Genomic DNA, 20,703 nt, shown 5'->3' with positions numbered 1-20,703 from the left:
ATTTCAACGGAGTTTGTGCTCAGTTATTGGCGTTTTTAATGCGTTTTTCGCCGGTTCAATGCATTAACAAGTTTACAGCCGTTTTGGAATTGATGTGGCTAACAACTTTTTCAATTATCCCCAGCGAGCGACAGAACAAAGTAGAGAGAGACTCGAGTTTCTAACTGAAATTGAGACTGTGGACTGGAACTCGAACTCGACTCAGATCATCTCACGTTGTCCTCAGGTTATTGTTGTTGCTCTTGTTGTTGTTGTTATTGTTGTATAAGTTGTATGTCTTCTGTTATTATGCCATGAGGCTATAAAAACTCGTTTTCGAAGTTCATGATCAGCTGTGAACTGAAAGTGGTTGATGATAGTAGCAGGAGAAGAAGAATCTCAGTTGTGAAGTTAAAGTAAAGTTTTGTGTACCGGTTTTTGCTGTTATGCTGTTATGTTACTCCACCGCCAATTGCACTCGTAATTGAGCCCCGCATCTGAGCTGCGATCGTTTGCGATCTTTGTCTCTCAATCTCAATCTCAATCTTAAAGTCCATCTTCGTTTTGGCATTACGTGCGCTGATGCAACTTGCTGCTTTTGCAAAAAGAGAAACAGTTTTGCTTAGCTTTGAAGTTCGCCTTGTGACAGCATATTTCTGCTGTTGATATTCTGTTGCACTATAATATTTCAACAAGGCAATCGACAGGCAACTTCCTGCTTATGCCAAAACCTAAATCATGTCGCTTTGAAGAAGACGCTGCGAGAACTGCGAAAACAAAAACAACAGAAACAACAACAGCAGCAGCAGCAGCTGAATTTGGCATGCCACCAAGGGGCATGGGGCATGGGGCATGCATTGCATTCCGGCCATGCAGCAAGCATGACAGCCTAGACCTGATCTATTTTGGTCACGCTGCAACTGTGCCCCGCCTGCTACTCTTTTACTCCAGCCAGCTAGCGACATGCAAAATAAACATAAATATATTACACACATTCGAGGAATACAGCTGCCGATGCCTTCCTTGGCTGCCTCCTCCAGCCACCGCAAAATATAAAAACAAACAATTTGTAGGTGTGGTGACTGCGGCTTGACTGTGAACACTGCCACAGCCAGTGGAGCTGTTGCTGCCGGTGGTGGTGCCATTCTCTTGATGGCCGTTCTGGTAGATGAAGCGGAAATGTGACGTTGATGGCAATAAATTCACTCGCTTTGTTTGTGTGCAAAAATAACGAACAACAAAAAAGTTCAAAGATTCGCTTCAGATTGCGACGCGCAGATGCTTCTCGATTCACATTCTTCGCAACACATCTTAGAATGGAATTCCTTACATGCAACTCAATCATTGCTCACCCAAAGCAAAGAGAAAGTTCTCCACAAAAAAACAAAAAATATGCTAAATAGTTCAAATCAAATATATAATTAGAAGTAATCAAGCAGCGGGTTACTGATCCATCTTTAAATATTGCTTAACACACTGTGATTTATTACTATTTTATTTTAATTTCTCAGCTGGACTGACCTCTGAAATAGTTAATAATTGTTATTTATGTAGAAGATTGTCAATGACTGAATTAGTTGATAGTTTTAATTATTCATAAGATTGTCAACGTTCTATATGCATTCGAAATATTTAAAGATTTGTTAAATTTTTTAAGACTCCCACAATGAAGCTAGTTTTCTACGAAAATCATTTTTCTCTGTATTTATTTTAGTTTAATCTCTGCATTTCCCACAGATTGCCAAGATTTTCTTATGCTATTATTTTCACAATATTATGTGTTATATGTAGTTTTCAGAAAAAGTTGTACTCTGGAATATATTTTAGCAGTTTATTTTCTTTGTATTACAGTTAACACCATTTTATTAAAGTTTATTCAGGCTTCTTCTAACCCAAAAAGTTAGTTGAATATAATGAAATAAATTCTATATGTATCATACACATATGTAACATTTCGTCTACTTTTCTAGATGTTAATTATATTCTAAATTTAATTGAATACACTCTAAATGCAATCCAAATACTCTTTTTATTCTCCTTGGAATCCCTTTTACTACAAATAAGTTCCCCAATGTAACCTGCTCTATAACTAAGTTAACAGTAGCTGCCTGCTACTAATGCCAATTAATTTAATTTAGCCATTGTTTTGCGCTATTCTTAGCTCAATTTAAAGCTTTCCCACCTTCACGTTATTCACCTTTAGTATTCACGGAATCCATAATAACAAAGTGCTTGAATGAGTTTCACACCGCATTAGTCATGCGGCTCTTGAGAGACTGTTAGACGAGGGAACAGCCAAAAGAAACATCAGCAACATCAACAACACCAAATTGATTCGCACAAAAAAAATAACGGCCTTCTGTCTGTCGCCTTTTGTATCGTTTTCTCATGCCGCTTAGGCGGCTTAAGCGGCGTATGCGTAATTAAAACATGCGCTGGCGGCGCTTTTGACCAGGTGTGGCCCTTTTTTTTACGAAAATCCATTGTATCTTTGCGCCAACATATTAATTATTTGCTGTGTAGCTTGAAAAAATATTTCCAATAGACCAAAAGACGAAAATAAAATCTAAAAACAAATTATTGGGCGTCGGCGCAGCAACAACAGCAAAAATTTTGCCGGCCAACAAGTTGTCTCGGCTTTTTTTATTTGCCAGTTTTTGTATTTCTATAATTTATTAAGAAAACACGCCAAATGCATATGTAGAAATGAGTTTCCCCTTCGCTCTCTCTCCATCTCTCCACTTCTCTTTTTTTTCTGTTTTGGTGCAACGCCTTTATGCGCCTTTTGCATGCGTAATTTCTGTGTGGCGCTGACTTGGTGGTCTTTCGGTCTGCCCGGCCTCTCGTCATCGTCGATGTTGTCGTTGTCGTCCCTGTCCCAATCCGGGTGCGACGGCACCCCCATTGAATAATTGCCACAGGCTGGGCGCCACACGTTGCCAGCCAACAACGCCAACGTTGGAGATGGAGATGGAAATGGGACTGAGAGTGGGTATGGGAATGGAAGCGGGAATTCGGATACAAAATTTGAGTATTTTGCTGTGCAATATGCATAAAGATAAATATGCATATATGTATATATATATCTAGATCTGCATACGAGTGGAGAGTATATGCTAATGACACAGCATGTCGGCTTGATTACTCACAAAACTGTACTGAAAGATCTCGCATACCCTGTAAAGTCAGCTCTTGAGGTATTTGCATCAAATATCAATTTTATTTTACATTTTTTATGGCGTCATAAATATTTCTAATCTGCGCAAAATTAATTGCAAATACAGTTAGCTTTTGCTGTTATTTTTTGAGGTGTTTCGGAAGTAAAGTAATTTGATTCGCAAGGTTAAAGCAAACATTAACGAAACTTAGTTAACCTTGTGCAGATAACTGAAATATTACTCAAACAAGAAAGTAAGCTACGGTAAAGTGTCCTCGACTGAGGGATACCCGCAACATATTTTCGATAAAAGCAAAACAGTGCTTTATAATTCTTAAAATATACTACATTAATATACTAAAATAATAAAAAATATCAATGGTTATATTTGATACATATGTATATCGATATACTATTGCGTGTAAAATATATCTAAGAAAGTAGAATATACCAGACTGTCAACTAAGCCAAGGTATATCAATATACTATTATGTATAAAATATACCATAGAGTAGAGAATATTATAGATTGTTAACCAAAGCAACTAAGACCAGACTGACGGTGATGAAGAATATATGTCTATAATTTCTAGGGTTGAAGATGTCGTCTTCTTCCTTCCACATACATTTGCTGAAGGCACAAAGTTATAATACCCTTTTACCCTATGAGTAGCGGGTATAAAAAAGCAATCAAAACTGATACATAAATCACAAAGTATTTCCTTTTTTGTTATGCAGGGTATATCAAAGTCGGCTGTCACTTTGATATCCTTTTGCACTTTTATGTTTTGTTTTTTGTGTAGCAACTCAACTGTAATTTAGTTTTCAACATCAAAGGCGTGGGAATGACGCAAAAAATGGCACAAATGCTGCGTAATCCCAATGATATATCGCGTCTCTTAGTGATCTGAATTTCAGCAAAAAGAAAAAAAGGATTCACAGCAAATCCACCGACAAAATCTCTCTCAGAATAAATCTAAGGTAGCCGACAATGGAACTGAAATTTGTCGCCGTTGCAAATTGAAAACAACATAGCGCGCAAAAAAATGGTTCGAAGAATGCCAAACGACTGACTTGACTTTGAAAGCCAAAAAAGGGGGAAAAATTGTAACAAAAATTTAAAAATGAAAAAAAAAACTTAAGAACAGCGGTTTAAAGCTGAGTTTTTTTTTGGGTTGGAGGCGACGTCGTCAACGACGTTGACAATGACAAGCGGCGTCCGAGCGACGCGATCATTTGGGTCAATGACGACGAAATCGAAGCGACGCCGATGTCGATGTTGATGTTGATGTCGATGGCGATGTCGATGCCAATGATTTAGAACCTAACGATAAAGAGCGGGGCATACAGACGAACAACAGCGAGAACAGAGCGAATTGTGGCGGTCAATCAAGCAGAAAATGTTGTACGAGAATCATCATTTTAGCATGTGGCGACAGCCAATGATACTCCCCTCCCTCTCTTCCTCTCTCCCCTCTCTCGTATGTTGAAAGGAAGTTGTTGCTGTGTGTGGCATGGAACGGCGATGATCATTTTGTTCAACCGATTGTAAACGATGCGTTGCGATCGCTGCTCTGCGGCTTTGATCAAATGACAAAATTGATCATTTTCTGTTTGAATGGATTTTGGTTGCAGACTCCCTCGCTTCCCCCTTCCTCTTCTCCCTCCTTCTTCTTCTCCCTCAACAATTGATTTATGCCGTGGCTCAGTCGCTTGTCTCTGCTGTGTGGGGTCTTTGTGGCATGTGCAACAACAAAAACAACAGCAACAACATCAACTTGAAACCTTTACCTATAAAAATATCAGAGCTTTTGTGTCGAGCCAAAAGGTGCTATAAATCAAGCCAAATGTGAGCGCACCTTTTTTTTTTGGTTTTGTTTGTGCTTTTGTTTTTTTTTTTAGTTTTTTGTTGAGTGAACGTTTCTGACCATTTTCCAAATTAACAACAATGCGAAAAATACAAAACTAAAAATAAAAAAACACATTTTCGCGTCACAACAATTAATAGTTGCGAGCGAGTCCAGGATCAGCGACGACCCGAAACCAGTCTATAAGGTCTCTGCAGGTCTCTCTCACTCAATCTCCTCAGTCTGTCTTGTGGCAAGTTGTTGTACGTTTCAGTGTTTTTGTTTTTTGAGTTGCAAGTTCGATTTCACATTCCCGTAGGGGTGAAATCTTTTGCGTTTTTTGAATTTTCGCGTCGCGTTTTGTTTTCAGTTTTGGGTGAGCTGAAAACGCTGTGGGTAATAACCAAAAATTAGCAAAAATTGCTAAAGTTTGACTTGCATGATTTATCTATAATTTTGCATCGCTAGTCGCGCGGCAAGTCACTCTACGTTTGGGGGCAGCCAGCTATCCAGCTAGCCAACGAAATGCTGCTGCCACACTCGCCATCTGATAGGCCCACAGTCAAACACACACACACACACACACACACATTCGTAGATAGGCAGAGGGAGGGAAAGAGACCTGACTTCATCTGACAGCCTGGGCCATTTTTAATGCGCTTTTCAGTCTAAGCGATTTTCGGTTTTCGGTTTCCTTTTTGCAGCTTAACACTTGCGGGTGTTGTTGTCTACATAATTTCACTCCAGCTTTAACTTTGAAATATAGTAAGAAGGGGAGAGTGGGAGGGAAGGAGACAAGAAGAGATACTTCAGCTTTGCCTGTGCAACATGTAATCGTCGTAATAATAAAAATTTGCAAATGATTTCGTTACTCAATCTGCAAATCTGTTTTCGGCTATCGTTACAGTCCTGGTTATGGCATCCCGGCTGGCCGCTGGCCACATCCAATGGAGCGCTGGTGCTGCAGTTGAGTGACTCTGAGATCGCGCACGCACTCCAACCAGCCGAACTCTATCTGTGTGTCAAACTGGGTAAGTGGGTCGCACCAACTTAAGCGATATCCTTTTCATTTTATTACTTGACTATTTGCAACATCAATTCTTACACTTATAAATTGAGAACAAAATAAGAGTGGCTTACAGATTTCTTTTCTCATTTATTTTGGGTTATTAAAAGCAAATAAAAACCAAATTATTATAGAAGATATATCAATAGATAATTAAATACTTAACATTTTATTTAAATTTGAAATTTAAGAAGATAATTAAATTAAAAATAATATATTATATCATATACAAATCTTATTTAACAGTTCGAAATTCAATTAAAAATAAAAAAGACTTTAAATAATTCTGACCAAAAATAATCTGCACAATTCTAGAACACTCTTTTAACGTTTTTTTTAATTATTGCTATTAATCTTAAAATAGATCAAAATATTGAAAATAAATGTTAAACAGTTTTTGTATGGCAAGTACGAAACATTTCTTAAAAATATTATAATAATATGGTTCTAAATTCTTTTAATTATAAACTTTGACATAAATATTCGAGTATTTTATTGAACAACTTTATAGTATCTTCTACTGATTCCTCATGAACTGACTTTTTTAAAGCAAACAAAATCAGTTTCAGGAAGTTTACTCTTTGTAGATATCACATCATGATAAACAGAATAAACACTTTACAGTTTAACTCAGACGTTTTTAAAGTGTGGTAAATGTATTCCAGTAAATAAAGCAACAATTTTAATTAGCCGCCTCACATGTTAGCTTTCTTTAGTATTTACTGAAATGCGAAGCTAACGTTTTCACTCCGTCAATCTGCTCAGCTCTCAGCTGCTAGCTTAGTGTTCCATATTGTTAGGCATCTCTTGATGTACAACTATGTATGTAGAAGCAGACTGCGAGTAGCAGAGCAAAATGTTGCTAACTAGTGCACATGATTGTTAATCTAAAACTGATAATTTGTGTGTTTCAATTTCAGAATCTGACGCAGAGGCCACACCGCAGCTTTATGTCGTTTGGCGCTCGTCACAGCAGCAGCAGCAGCAAGAGAGGAGCGGAAGAAGTACGAGTTGTAGTGAGTTGCAGACTCACTGCATCGATATAGATTACAATAATCCACGGCAAGAGCCATTAAGCGTGCTACAGCTAGAAATGTCGATGGCAGCAATGGCAACAACAACAACAACAGCAACGGCGGGGCAGGGGCAAGTTAACGATGCTGCTATCGAGCTGCCGCAGTTGTTGCAGAATCTGCTGGTGAGCGTTGAGCGTAGCATTGAGCGCGTGTCGCTGAACGAGCTGCAGATGCCTCTAGCCCTCGGCGAGGATCAGCTCGATGAAGCCAACAACAACAACAACTTGAATAACAACAACACAAACAACTCGAACACAAACAACAACACGAACAACATTGGGTCGCCAAAGTGCGCGTTGCGGCGCAGCGATTTAATTACCAAAAACAAACTGTTCAACAACCGTTACATGCTGCGGCGTCTGACCAATCGACAGGACAGCATGAACTCCACCTCGTCGGGCAACAGCAACGCCAGTGAGCGCAGCAGCTCCAGTGGCAGCAGCAGCGCCGGCGAAGAGTTGCACAGCCATCTAAGCAGCAACTCGATGAACAACAACAACAACAACAACGGCAACAACGATTTGTTGTTGCCTTCCACATCGCCCGCTTTGCCGCTGTTTTGTTTGGGCAACTCATTTCCGCACATCGACAGCGACGAGGAGGCAACGGATGCCGGCGAGAAGCGTCAATCTCTGGGTAAGTGTACCAACTACATATCAACGTATACGTAATATGCACATTCACATTACGCATACGCCGCATACTCCATACAACAAGTGCAACTCCGTTGCTTATCTTTGTTTCTCTGCTCCACAAAACTGGGCGTTGTTTAGAGTTATTTGTTTTAGCCGCAAGATCTGCAATCGATGCCAGAGCAATTTACAGTCTCAGCGCGCAATTGTTGTATGCAAATCTTAAGAGCGGGAGGCCACGCCTCCCCACCGCCCCACAGTACTCAAATATTCAATTAAACGCCCCGCGGCCAAAGTGTTGAGCTCATTTCTCGCTCTGCACTAATAGCACCGTTTAGATAGTCCGCCAAAAACAATTCGAATATAATTTCTGTGCATAAATTTGCCAACATTTGATTCAATTAATCGCGCAATGAGCGCCTGCAATCAGTTGAGAATTTTCTAGTGAAAGTACGTTCGCCTTCTCTATCTGGTTTGTTATGATAAATTGTACTTCTTTTTTGATAAATTATTATGTTAACTTTCGCTGTGGCTTGCTTACATCGCATTTATAGTTAGCTTCTTCCCGCTGAGCTGTTGAGCTGATTCATATTTCTCTGCACTTTCTTTGCTCTTAATTGAACTTTTAATCAAGTGTAGCGTACTTCAAAATCAGCGCCAACATTTGATAAGTAAATCACTTTAGTATTTACTTCCTAATGCACGTGCTTCGATAAATCTTTGTGTGTTTATGCTCTCGAAAAAAAATTTAATTTAAAACTTGCGAAACTTTTCGCTAATCTAAACAAACAGTTGAGAAAGAAAATAAGTTAAATCTTTTACAATTTCTAAATAATATTTTACATTTATTGCCCACACAATATGTTTAGCTTATGACTTTTTGAGTCTAAGTTTAAAAAATAATTTCAATTTAAAATCACAGAAATTCTTCTGACAAATGAAATTTTTTAAAGCTTTTGAAAGAATTTCTTTTTATATTTGTTCATAAATTTAAATGAACTTTTGATAAGTGAAATAAGTTTTTAAGTTTTATTTTTACGATTATATTTTTAAAGCTTCTGAAAGAATTTCCATTTGAAATCAGAGAATGTTTTTTATTTATTTAAACAATCTTTTGACAAATTATTATAATTTGTACCTCATTTTTTTTTGCACTGATTGCATCATTTATAAGATTTGCTTATGACTTGAAATAGATTCGATTTCTAATCTGTGAAATTATTTAATTTGTTAAAAACAAATGTGAGAAATAAATGAACATAATCAAGCTGTATTCTGAAATATATTGTACATTTATGGCTCAATAAATCCGCTTAGGTTGAACATTTGAGAAATAAATGAAAGTGATTTAGCTGTGGTTGAGATTTTACGCCATTGAAAGAATTTTCATTATTCCAGTTATATTCATCCATATTTTTGTTGCTTAACGCTCTTGAAATAATTTTGATGAGCAGTAAATTGATTTTTTAATGATCAGTCGAAAAGAAAACATTTCTCTATCGCTGAGAGAATCTTTTTCAACTTTTCTCATGATGCTCCCCGACTTGTTTAATTGATTATTTAACTGCTACTTTGCAGATTGTCTCTCCATAAAAGTTTATTAGCAACGATTTTAACGATCAATTCTCAGCCGCTTTCTCTATCGTTCGTTCGATAACTGATTCGATTTAATTGTCAAATGTAAATTCGTCGTGAATAGTCGAGATATAATGTGTTTCAGAACCGATTGGGAATGCAGCAAACAGCAGTTGTCCTGGACCTGCCTCATGCTCAATATTGTGATTGTGGTAAGATTGGCATTCGCAGATTGCAAACAGCTTTGAACTGGATTGAGTTTCGCAATCTTAGCGCAGTATCTGATTGTGGGAGTATTGTTTCAACATGCCTATGTGCTGATCAAACTGGGGCCAAACTATGAATTTGCCTCACTCTTCACGATGCTGTCGTGGATCGAGGGCATCTGCAGTTTGGTGCTGTTGGTGGACACGATCTTTGTGATGTGTGGCACAGGGAATCTCTTTCTGGTGGTAAGAAAAAGAAGAAATTTCAATCTTTCCCTTCTAGTTTTTCACTTAAGCAAAACTTAGTCCATAATTTTGGGCTTCTTGCTGAATTCTGTGCTCCTGATTTCCGGCAGCTTTTCGATTATCGCCTATACGGATGCCTATGTTGTGGTGCGTGGTTTCTTTAGCGAGAGACTCTACTACTATGAGACCACACACGAGTGCTGTGGCATCAATGGACCCCAGGATTATGGTGTGCCCATTTCGAATGATACGATTCCCCTTTCCTGCTACAAATATCGCAAAGCTCTGCCCAAAAATCTCTATGAACGCGGCTGTCTTTATGCCGCCTATGACAGCTGGTTCTGGTTTATATTCTCGAATTGCTATTGGTTTGCCTTTGTTCTCATGATTGTCGATATCGTCTGTCACTTTAAGCTGCGGCAGCGTCTCTAAGAGGGAATATCGAATGTCATCAATATCACTTGCTCTTAAATTATGGCTAATACACAAAGTATCTGTCCAGGCGGTAAATGAAACCACACACTCGCGGTGTGTTGTATCACAGTTGCAGCTGAGTTCAGTTCAATTCAGTTCAGTTCAGCTTGCGACTAGAATGCGTCGACAACGCCCACGGTTACCGTTCGACCACAAAAGCCAACAAAAAAGCTATTAGCCATTAACAACAACGGCCCACAGCATCCGCCAGGCGTTGGTTAACCACAAAATATCGTTGTCTTTTCGCTGCCACCACCAACAACAACAACAAGCAGCAAGCAGCTACAACCGTGCAAATGCCTTTTAATTTGTCAAAGCCTAAAATATGAAAATTAAATGAGAAACCAAAGCAATGCACTGTGCACAGTGGAACCAGTTTGCCAAACAATCTACCGAACTGACCCTTGTCAACTTAACATATGTTCAGCCAGCATTTATTATGTGGGGAAAAGATATGGAAATCTAGCAGATAAATCATTGAAATGGGCAGCGGCTTGTTAGAGAGAAAACAATATCTTAGCTGATAGAGTTTGATAGATACAAATATACGAGTGTTGTTTTAGTTGACATGCTGTGAATAACGATAAATATCTATTTCTAATTATGTAGTTTTATGAATGTCTTATTGAAAACTTCCACTAAAAATCTGCTTTAAATTTAAATTGCGTAGGTAAAAAACGCCTTCAAATTCTTCTAGAATTTTAATAAAGTTTTCGTAATTCAGCAAATAATTTGCAATAGACAATAGCTATAGACCACTTTATGGGGAAATTGTAAGATCAGTAAATTATGAAACCATTACATATTCATATTCTGATTGTGATTTTTGTTAATAAGAAGTTTGAGAAATAGATTAACTGCTTCATTTTATTAAGCTCTTAGTATACAGGTTCCCAAATTTGTTTCCAGTATTCAATTTATATTAAATAATAGAGCAATGAGAGCATTGCAATATTTTCATAAATTTAATTTTCAAAAAGTATAGATAATATTGTTTCTTGGTTAGTTTGGAACATTTTAGGAAAATAACAAAATTCACTAAAAAATGATATAAAAATAATAATGAAAAGATTCCACAGTTTAATATATGTGAAATCCAAAGATAAATGAGAAGTTCATTGAATAGTTTTATTAGCGTTACATAAATTATTAATCTCTACTATAGCTGTTTATTTTAAACATGAGATATACATTACATTTAGGGGTTTCTTGCTTTACAATCTAGTATATATTTAATGTAGTAGTATATCGATATACTAAATATAACCTTTGGTATATTAATAAATTTACAAGAAATAAGTGCAATATATGTACATAAATAACAAAATATTTGATACTATGTACAAAAAGCAATTACAAAAGACAAGATCAAATAAAATCCCAGTCAATTGCTGGTCTAAGATCTTTGGTCAAAGATGTAAAATAAATTCGATTGGCAAATTGGCACTGCATTGGTGCAAGGGTCACTCCCAAGCCAACTGACTATATCTAAAATATATATATATAGAAGGAGGGGGAGCAGATATGCTAAGTGGAGAGCTCGTTATCTGATCCCAGTGTGCAGCGGCAATGGAATGCGATCGACCTGAAGTCGCATTTTGGGTGTGTGTGTGGGTGCAATTTGCAAGCGGGCATAAATCAGCTGACAAGTGCGGGGGCACACAACTGTGGCAGCAGCAACTATTGGGGTATTGAATTACGTACTTATGCATGCAACAGAGCAGCGTGCAACGTGCAACCAGCACCTGGCATTTGTATTCGCACCACAATTCAAAGCGGTGGCCAACAGGTGGTGGCGACTCTTTTGGTGGTGCAACCAGGTGGCAGAATTTCTGCAGACGCTGCAAAGTGTCGCATTTATAACAACTATAAAAAATATCAAAATTGTCGCACGCGAAAGTGGCGACTCCAAATTTATGATTGCAAACGAGTTTTCCGAAATGCCACGCCCCCTTTTATTTTGTGTGTGGGGGCTACTGTGAAGCTGTAGCTGTGGCTGTGGCTGTCGCCAAATTAATCAAATGACATTATTATGCAAAGCACGTCGCACGATCCTGAACCAGTTTTTTCAAGGTTTCCTTCGAGCGTTTAAAATGCAATTAACCCATATCGAACTATGCTATATATAAAATATAATATTAATACTTGTCACTTGTTGTATCTGTTTTTTGCTTTTGCAGCGTTGCAGACGGAGAGAGAGACAACGATGGAGACAGAGACGGAACTGTTGCCCCCCAACTCGATCAGTGAATTGCCCGAGAAACTGTTGAACAGCGGCGTCTATTTGCCAGGTACTTTCCATTTTTGCATAATTCTAGACTTTCACTACAACTAACCAACTAACTAACTAAACTAACTGTTCGCTTATAAATATAAATTGGAAATTTGATAACGCCGAAATGGAAAATCATCAAGCAACGCCCCTTGATTTTTATTTGTGTTTTTCATGCCCGCCAGGCATGCAATTGAACTTAAAATTCAATTTGCATTCGTTTCAATTCGTTGCGATGTGAATTCACCAATTCGAACTCAAACTCCAATTCAATTCAATTAATTCACACACTTTTTCGCACATTAACGCGGCGTGTCGACACTCGGACCACCCAGCGAGCAATTCACAAAGCATTCGAGTTTGATTTCCATGCGATCGCATAACCAATATCGATTCCATTTTCATTTCCATTTCCCCCTTTTTTTCGCAGGCACACGCACCCTCCAAGGCGACCCACTTGTGCATGTGGATGGCGATGCTGTGGCAAGCGCGGGCCTCAATTGCTATGAGCTGGCCACTCTGTTGCTCTACTACAGCACCATACCGGAGCGCAGGTGAGTTTGCAGAAAAAAACACACACTATTGAAGGGGTTACCTCAACCCCGCCCCCGCCCTCCGTCTTTGTTGCTGCCCCCTCTCAATCAGAATCAGGCAGTTTAATGTCAAATGCAAAACGCATGGGAATGAGCACAACAACGAGGCAGCTGCCTGCTCTTCAGTTTCAACACAACAAAGCGACTCAAGATGAAGACGCAGTGGGTGGAGGTAGAAGTAGAAGAAGAAGAAGCAGTTTATAGACTCACAGCCCATCCATATTTACGAGCAGATATGCAAATGTGCAGTTAATGCCTGACCAACCAACCAAGAGCCAACTTTGCATGGCGCTGGGAAAAACGACAACGACAACGATGACGACGACGGCGCTGCACTTAAGCCTTTAAGATGTTATATACAGGAGGGATGGGGAAGAACTCGCTTTGGCCACAAGTAGAGCTCTTCCCCAACACATCTGTTCACTCGCTCGGTCGTCGTCTGGCTGTCTGGCAATCAGGCAGTCGAACTCATTGCCACAGCAGAATATGCATGCCAGTCAATTTGCCACTTTGGCTAAAAGGAAACATGCAACAAGAACAACCAGCGAGCAACTAGCAACAACAACAACAACTGCGCAACAATAACAACAACATCGAACAGCACTTGTGTTCAATGCTGAGAACTTTGCCACAGAAAATAGAACAAAAGCCTCAGTCTAAAAGTCGATAACACTGCGCTACAAAAGCGTCAAACTTTGAAGATTTTACGCTCCAATTGAGCCGACAAATAGATAAGCTGGCATTATGTCCACTTACCACATTTCGCCTTATAACAGATTAGAATATCAGTAATCTTTCCAAGTACTTTGCATTGCTATGAACTGTCGGCTTAAGTCTTTTATAAATAAGAGATTGCCTCTGGGATCTCTCTATCAAGAAAGACTAGAGTATTAGTTCTATTTGTATGTGTTATAACGGGAATGAAATTAATTGATCATTTCAAACTTAACATAATAGCTTTTGCTAGAAGATTAAATAGTGCAGAATTTATAGTATTTCATTTATATTCTTAAAGATAGAAATCTATTCTTCTTTAAGATATTAGCTAATATGGAAAATTTATAATAAATTTTAGCGAAGTTACTTTAAACTTTGAGCAAAAATCTATTTATTTTCACACTTTGCCAGCTGATAATTCTGCTTTTGTGAATGAAGCGTTCTTTATTTAATGAAAGCATTTAAATTTAATCGCCTACGCGTGTTATATAATTTAATGAGAACATACTATAGTTGAGTATTGTCTTTTAACTTCTTTAAATGCTCAGTTTTTCAAAGAAAAGAACCCAAGTTCATTGCCAACAGATTACAGATTACAATGTAAACGTCCTTTAAATGGACTGCAATAAATATTATCTCACATCTTGGAGAACTTAACTCATTTCTTTCTATTTATTTTCACAGTTTTTTGGTTAATATTTTATTTTAAGCTAAGTTCTGCATAATTGAGAGACAAGCATAAATTAAATAGCTGCATTCAGTCTAATCTAAATAATTATATAACACAGCGGGCATAAAATTTATGACGTACTTTAAAAAATGACTAGATTTTTCAATGGAAATTCTCTAAAGTAGTTTTGGTGAAAATACATATTAACTTTTAACTTATGTTCAGAAGAAAACTTAATTAATTTTTTATATTTATTTGTACACCTTTTTGTCTTCTACTTTATCTTTAACAAAGTTCTGATTGATTGAAAGAGAAACATAAGCTAAATAGCCAAATTAGGTCTAATTAAATAAGGCAGCGTAATTTTTTATAGTTTTAAATAATACCTAGATTTTTTAATTGATAGTCAATCAACACTTTTAGAGAAGATGCAGTTATCTAAAAGTCTAGAAATATTTGTATATAAAACTTCATTCATCTTTTTCACTTTTTTGAGAATAATAATCCGCATAATTGAAAGCATAAATAAAAAAAAAGCTGCATAATGTCTTATCTTAATAATTGAAAAAAAATTAGGCATACAATTTATTATGCTCTTAAATAATTTCCAAACTTTTCAATGGAAATTCTCTAAAGATTTTCAAGTACTTTTCAAGAAGCGACATTTATGCAAAGCTTCCTTCATATGAGTGCAAATAAATCTAAACTCATATGTAACATAACAAAAAAGGGCATAAGCTCGTAATTAATCTTTTTCAAGTCATTCACATTTGCGGAAGATGTTCAAGCTTTATTATCAAGATAGCCCTAGACTAACACAATGTTTTCTTCTCGAGAGCTTATCAAGATAGTCATGGGTTAAGCTGAGCTCTGTGTTCTATAGTGTAATTTTGAATTCTAGTCGCTGTCAGGCAACAGTTGTGTGTTGGCTCTACTAAAGCACGGCAGACACGTCGCTTGAGGGACTGTGCTCTTTCGGCTTCCCTTTGTAGAGCAAAACCGCAGAAGGAGACAATGAAAGACAGAGAGAGAAGACTTGTGATGGAGATAGAGAGAGAGCGAAAGATCTTTGCTGCAGGCGTATGAATGATTTTTTCAGACAGATTCGTGACACTTTAAATTTATGATGTGAACTTTAGTGGCCCAGCAATGAAATGCTGAATGGTTGTGTGTTGTGGTTGTTGTTATTGTTGTTGTTGTTGCTCCTCCACACGATTCCTGGAAATATGAGAATAATCTGTGAAATCTAAATCGACATATGAGAACACACTCGTTGGCCACTTACTATACTAACATATACATAAATGCTGGTTGGCTGGCTGGCTGGCATTCCCCCATTCGCCATTCCAATACACAATTCTGATTCCCGTTTCAGCTGCATGTTAATTGCTTCAATGCCAATTGATAAAATGCGGCCAAATCGTGTTAGAAAACTTTGACAAACATTTGCGCAGCAACGCAGCGCAAAAAAAAAAGATCTGCACAAGTCATACGAAATTCCAAAACTGGCACAAACTCCAGCCTGTCTCTGACTGATGACGATGACACTAAAGACTTTACAAGTTGGACTCGGACAGCCACTCAGTCTATGTCTTCTTCTTCTGCGCTCCTCTCACTTGGTGGAAACTCCTCTCTCTCTCTCTTCTCTCTTCAATGGCGGGCCTGGCCAGCCTCAGCCATTGACATTATTTGCGTTTTGTTTGCCGACATGTGTAAGGTATTCATTAGCTCGACTGTCTAAATCCGAAATGCCAGTCGACAGACGAGCGCAGCACGCAAATATTTAATATTTGAGCTGAGTAAAGTTTTCACCAAAGCCACAAGATATACGAGTGTGGAGACCCAGACTGACAGCAGTGTCAACAAAACAGACTGCAAGTCGAAGCGATGTTGTTGTTGCTGTTGTAGAGTCTTGATCTATCTAAAGAGAAAAACTTACATCATCCCACTTTGGGCCATGGGCCTATTTGACCCTGTCACAATGTGAGCCAGCTCTATGATGATGAAGGCTTCACTGATGTTGTGTCTTCTCTTGTCTTGTGTTGTGCCTTGTCTTGTCTTGTATGTCTTTTCTCTCAGTGTGTGACAGCGTGCAATTAAATTTGTTTTTATGGGTCTGCAGCAGTACTTCTGGGAATATCTTTAAATGCCGCCTGCCGCCTGCAACGAGTGCGAAAGGTATTAATATGCATGCCCGCGCATAATACATAATACAAATAAGACTGGTAAAAAGAGTATAAAAGAAAGCTCGGGTTACACACGAGAGCGACCCCAAAGCGAGGACTCACTCACACTTTATTGCTCTTTCTTGCATTTTCATATCCTTAGGCAAAACTGACAACTAAAACTGACATTAGATCAATTTTATGCTGTGTTGCATGTTATGTTTGGCCAATAAGATTTTTTAATGTTACAGCTATTTTACATAAATTGATTATGATTTTTCGTTTTTATAGCCCATATTTATCGGGTTGCATGCAAAAGCAATAAAAAGATTCATGGCTTTAAAGTGTTGTAAATGCCATTTGAACAACAGACCTTTTGGGCAAACTTCCCATATTCAAATGCAATTTTAATGTTGTCCGTTTTTAAGTCTTTAAGCTGTGAATTGGGTAGTCAGATATTCAATTTTCTCTGGTAAATTGGCAAATGGGTTTTTTTTATCGATACTCCAGACAATTATAATTACATGGCAAACTTAATAAGCGCTTACAATGTTACAGCTGTAATATAATTAAAATTCATTAGCTGCATCTAAAAAAAAACAATTTAAATGATTTCTTTATGTTCAGACTATCAACATTTTACAATTCAATAGCGTTGCTGTTATATAAGTAAATTGTTTTCTTTTATTGAAGATGTTGTAACCGAAAATAAAACAATATTTATACGTTAAAATGCAAAGAAGTTAAAATTCTTCTAATGTATTAAAATGATATTGCTTATTTTAAAGTAATAATTTTGGAAGTTTAACATTTTCTTTGTTACTTTAACAGATGTCTTCATCATCATTTAAATGTTAACCTTCACATTTATGTAATTCGTTACCATTTTTTTTTTTCTTCTATTATTAAACGGACAGTCAATGTTTATGGGACAAATCATTTTTGTTTTCGTCAGAAAATCACATTAAAATTTAACAATTTCTTAATGGTAAAATTTTTCTTTGATTTTTCTTAGTTCTTATTCTATGTTTCGCTTGTTTAACAGCCATTTATTGTATAAAACATTTCTAGTATCTCTAAATAACAATATTTATATGTAAAAATTAGGCAATTATTATGTTAACAGATTGCCTAATAACATTTGAATGATATGTTTCGCTTATTTAACAGTAGAGCTAAAAACCATTTTTTTAGTCTGGTAAAAATTTCTTAACATTACCATTCTTGTGCTTTTTTTACAGACTCTCTAATAACATTTGCGTGTTAAGTTCAGTTTTTTAACAGCCATTTTAAGCTGTTTCATCTGATCGTAAAAACAGTTTATTAACTTAATAATATTAATTACACAATTTCTGAACTTTAATATTAAATTAATATCATTGTTACTTTAACAGATGGTCAAATAACATTTGAATGTTTTGTTTGACTTACTTAAAGGAACTTTTATCTAAGGAAAATTTATTGCGAAAAAGCATTTCTATTCTACATCTATGCTATTTTAAAGTTGGAATTCTATGTTTCGCTTGTTTAAGAGCTATTTTGTAATAATTATTTATTATAATTATATATTATAAAAATTTAATTAAAAAGTTTTTTAACAACAATATTTTTCTGCAGTTTTAACAGACTGTGTAATAACATTTGCCTGTTAAGTTCCCTTATTTAACAGTTATTTACTGTATTTTGTAATAGGCTATATTTACTGCATAACAACATATCTGCTCTCCTCATAAAATCATATTTATGATTAATGTAACGATTTTTGGACTTTAACATTTTCGATGCATTTTTAACAAACTGACTAATAACACTCGCAACCCATTTTCTTCTGATCAGTTAGCTTTAAGTGTCTGCTAAACTTTATTAAGCTGACAATTAGTAAATCGTTGAGAGTATTTACGACGGCAGAGTATAGAGAATTCATTGTTGAACTTCTCATAAATCTTGTGGCAGCTTTAGCGCGTTGTGTGTTGTGTAGGTTGCTTTCAAATTGAAATGCCAAACGCTTTTGATGGCCGTGTGCTGTGTGTGTGCGGCATCATTAAACTCGAAACATGCCAGCGATGATGATGAAGCTGAGCCAAAGCCCGCAGTTAGCTTGCCACTTGTGGCAGCAGCAGCAGCAAGCAGCGACCTGCCGCATGCGCATTGCGTGCAAATATCAGCTAAAATGCGGACTCTCTGACGGGGGTGGATGGACTGCTGTGAGAACACACAACACACAGGCATAACTGGCTAACAAACTGCCTGACTGACTGCTTGACCGACCGTCGCTGACCATTTTGCTGACTCGCTGGCTGGCATGCATTTACAGTTAGCTGCAGCTGGCTGGGGGCAGCGCAGCGCAGCTGGATAAAAACGCTTTTTGGGGTAAAGTGTTAAGGCAAATGCGGCTGTTGGGCATTTTATTAATGCGCTGCTGCAGCAGCTGCCATTAGCGGCAATTTTCAATTTTTATTTACGCTGATTAAAAGTGGCTACCAACTTGTCATATTTACTGCCCGCCGCCGCCTGCCTTTTGATATACTTTGAAGGTACAGTGAACACTCGTAACAAGGAGTGAGAAGGCAGCTTCCAACCAAACACACATCACATTCACATCGCATCTACTAGTTGCAGAGGCAGAGGCCGCTTATTGCCAATTAAGCTGAACTTGTTTTGGGCGTTGCCATCGCGTTGGTTCTGCTTTAGTTGCAGTTGCAGCAGCAGCAACAGCAGTGGCAGCAGCAACCTGCCACATCCACAATTTACACCATACACATTTGACGTTGTTGTTTATGAGCGCCTGACCATGCACTTCTTACCGTAAACTCATTGCATTTTAACTTGTGTATTTGCAGCATTGCAGCCCATAAAAGTACACAGCAACAACAGCAGCAAAAGCAGCAACCACAACAACAACTGAAACCCGCCCAGCAAACATTTACCATTTTAATTGCCATCGAGAAGTCGCAACATTTATGCGTAATCGACTTAATTTGCCAAAGTCTCAAACTGTTAAGCAAGCAAATTGGCAATTGTGAAATTTTGGCCGTTTGTCTCGATGCGAATTTGCTGCAATTGTGCAACCAGCAGCAGCAACAACAACAGCAACAGAACAGCAGCAGCAGCAATAGCTGTGATCAGCCGGTAAGTTCAACGTCTAACCTTTGGTGCGATTGCACCACAAAATGAAATCATTAGGAGGGCACTCCGTCTAGGTTGACGCCCCACAGCACCCAATTAAACCGCTTTACATGGCCAGCAAAAACAACTAAACAAAACACAGAACTTACCTGGCCACTAATGACGCTATTTTGTTTTCTTCCAAACACACACCGATACACACCCGCACACACACAGGAGGCATCGCCATCATCGTCATCGTCGCATTTGGTTAAATTCATTAGCGTGGACCAAGTCACGACAAGTGTTGCGCCATCGCAGTTGCCGCGCGGTTTGCTCCGGGGCCAGCATCATCACGACGCTGTGAAGTGGCGCGAGTTCTTCGCCCAGCTTGAGGCGTTCCAGCGTCAATGCTCCGCGGCCGGCGGTCGACTTGTTGCCGCCTTGAGTGACATACGCGCTGCCGATTTGCTGGGGCTGCCAACGCGACGACAGCTCTACGGTCAGCATCGTGCCCTCAGTCGTGCCCTTATGGACTCGCAGCTGCACAATTTGCGCAAGCGTGGCGCCACACAGCTGCAGCGCCTCCAGGAGGCAGCCAGTGCCATCAATGCGCCACCAGCAACAGCTTCAGTTGCTACCTCCAACTCTGCCTCTGCCTCTGCCTCTAGCCCAAGCAGTTGCAACTCGGATGCTGGCCAGAAACTGCGGAAGGTGACGCTGCTCTACAGCGAAGGTGGATCGTGCCGCACAGCGCCTCGAGCAGCTGACGGAGCAACGACGCGAGCGTCTGCGGCAACTCACTCGCCAGCGTGCCCTCGAGGATGAGATCAATGAGGTAAGTCATCAAATTGTTATTGCATACCTAAAGTATCTCAGTTATGTATTTCAATTTTTAGTGGCAATTGCTGTTAAAAGTTGCTC

General features: G+C 38.3%; 2 protein-coding genes across 4 annotated transcripts in view; both read left to right on the top strand.

The window, feature by feature from the left end:
* Window positions 1-20,703, top strand: part of LOC117567274 (uncharacterized) — a 58,932-nt gene that overhangs the window by 23,448 nt on the left and 14,781 nt on the right. The window contains 7 exon segments of the mRNA XM_034247137.2: window positions 5,890-6,013; window positions 6,969-7,760; window positions 12,438-12,548; window positions 12,960-13,083; window positions 19,515-19,803; window positions 20,017-20,514; window positions 20,516-20,617. Of these exon segments, the coding sequence (XP_034103028.1) occupies window positions 5,890-6,013; window positions 6,969-7,760; window positions 12,438-12,548; window positions 12,960-13,083; window positions 19,515-19,803; window positions 20,017-20,514; window positions 20,516-20,617 (2,040 nt within the window).
* On the top strand, window positions 9,386-10,805 carry LOC117567275 (uncharacterized). 3 transcript variants are annotated; one of them, XM_052003726.1, is made up of 3 exons: window positions 9,386-9,543; window positions 9,610-9,783; window positions 9,894-9,981. In XM_052003726.1, exons 1-3 carry the CDS (start codon window positions 9,466-9,468, stop codon window positions 9,945-9,947), a joined length of 306 nt encoding a protein of 101 aa, XP_051859686.1. In that variant the 5' UTR covers window positions 9,386-9,465; the 3' UTR covers window positions 9,948-9,981. The 3 variants fall into 3 exon arrangements, with proteins under 3 accessions (XP_051859686.1, XP_034103029.1, XP_034103030.1); XM_034247138.2 differs by having other exon boundaries at window positions 9,399-9,543; window positions 9,844-10,805; XM_034247139.2 differs by having other exon boundaries at window positions 9,399-9,543; window positions 9,605-9,783; window positions 9,844-10,798.

Source organism: Drosophila albomicans, chromosome 3 (assembly GCF_009650485.2).
Source record: "Drosophila albomicans strain 15112-1751.03 chromosome 3, ASM965048v2, whole genome shotgun sequence".
Lineage (NCBI taxonomy): Eukaryota > Metazoa > Arthropoda > Insecta > Diptera > Drosophilidae > Drosophila > Drosophila albomicans.
This window is presented reverse-complemented; position numbering and strand designations above follow the sequence as displayed.

Bases quoted from the DNA above. Each gene is read 5' to 3' on its own strand.
- LOC117567275 (XM_034247138.2), top strand. From the start codon at position 9,466: ATGTGTTTCAGAACCGATTGGGAATGCAGCAAACAGCAGTTGTCCTGG. The intron at 9,544-9,609 runs GTAAGATTGGCA...ATCTTAGCGCAG, and splicing joins TGCTCAATATTGTGATTGTG to TATCTGATTGTGGGAGTATT. The intron at 9,784-9,843 runs GTAAGAAAAAGA...AGCAAAACTTAG, and splicing joins CAGGGAATCTCTTTCTGGTG to TCCATAATTTTGGGCTTCTT.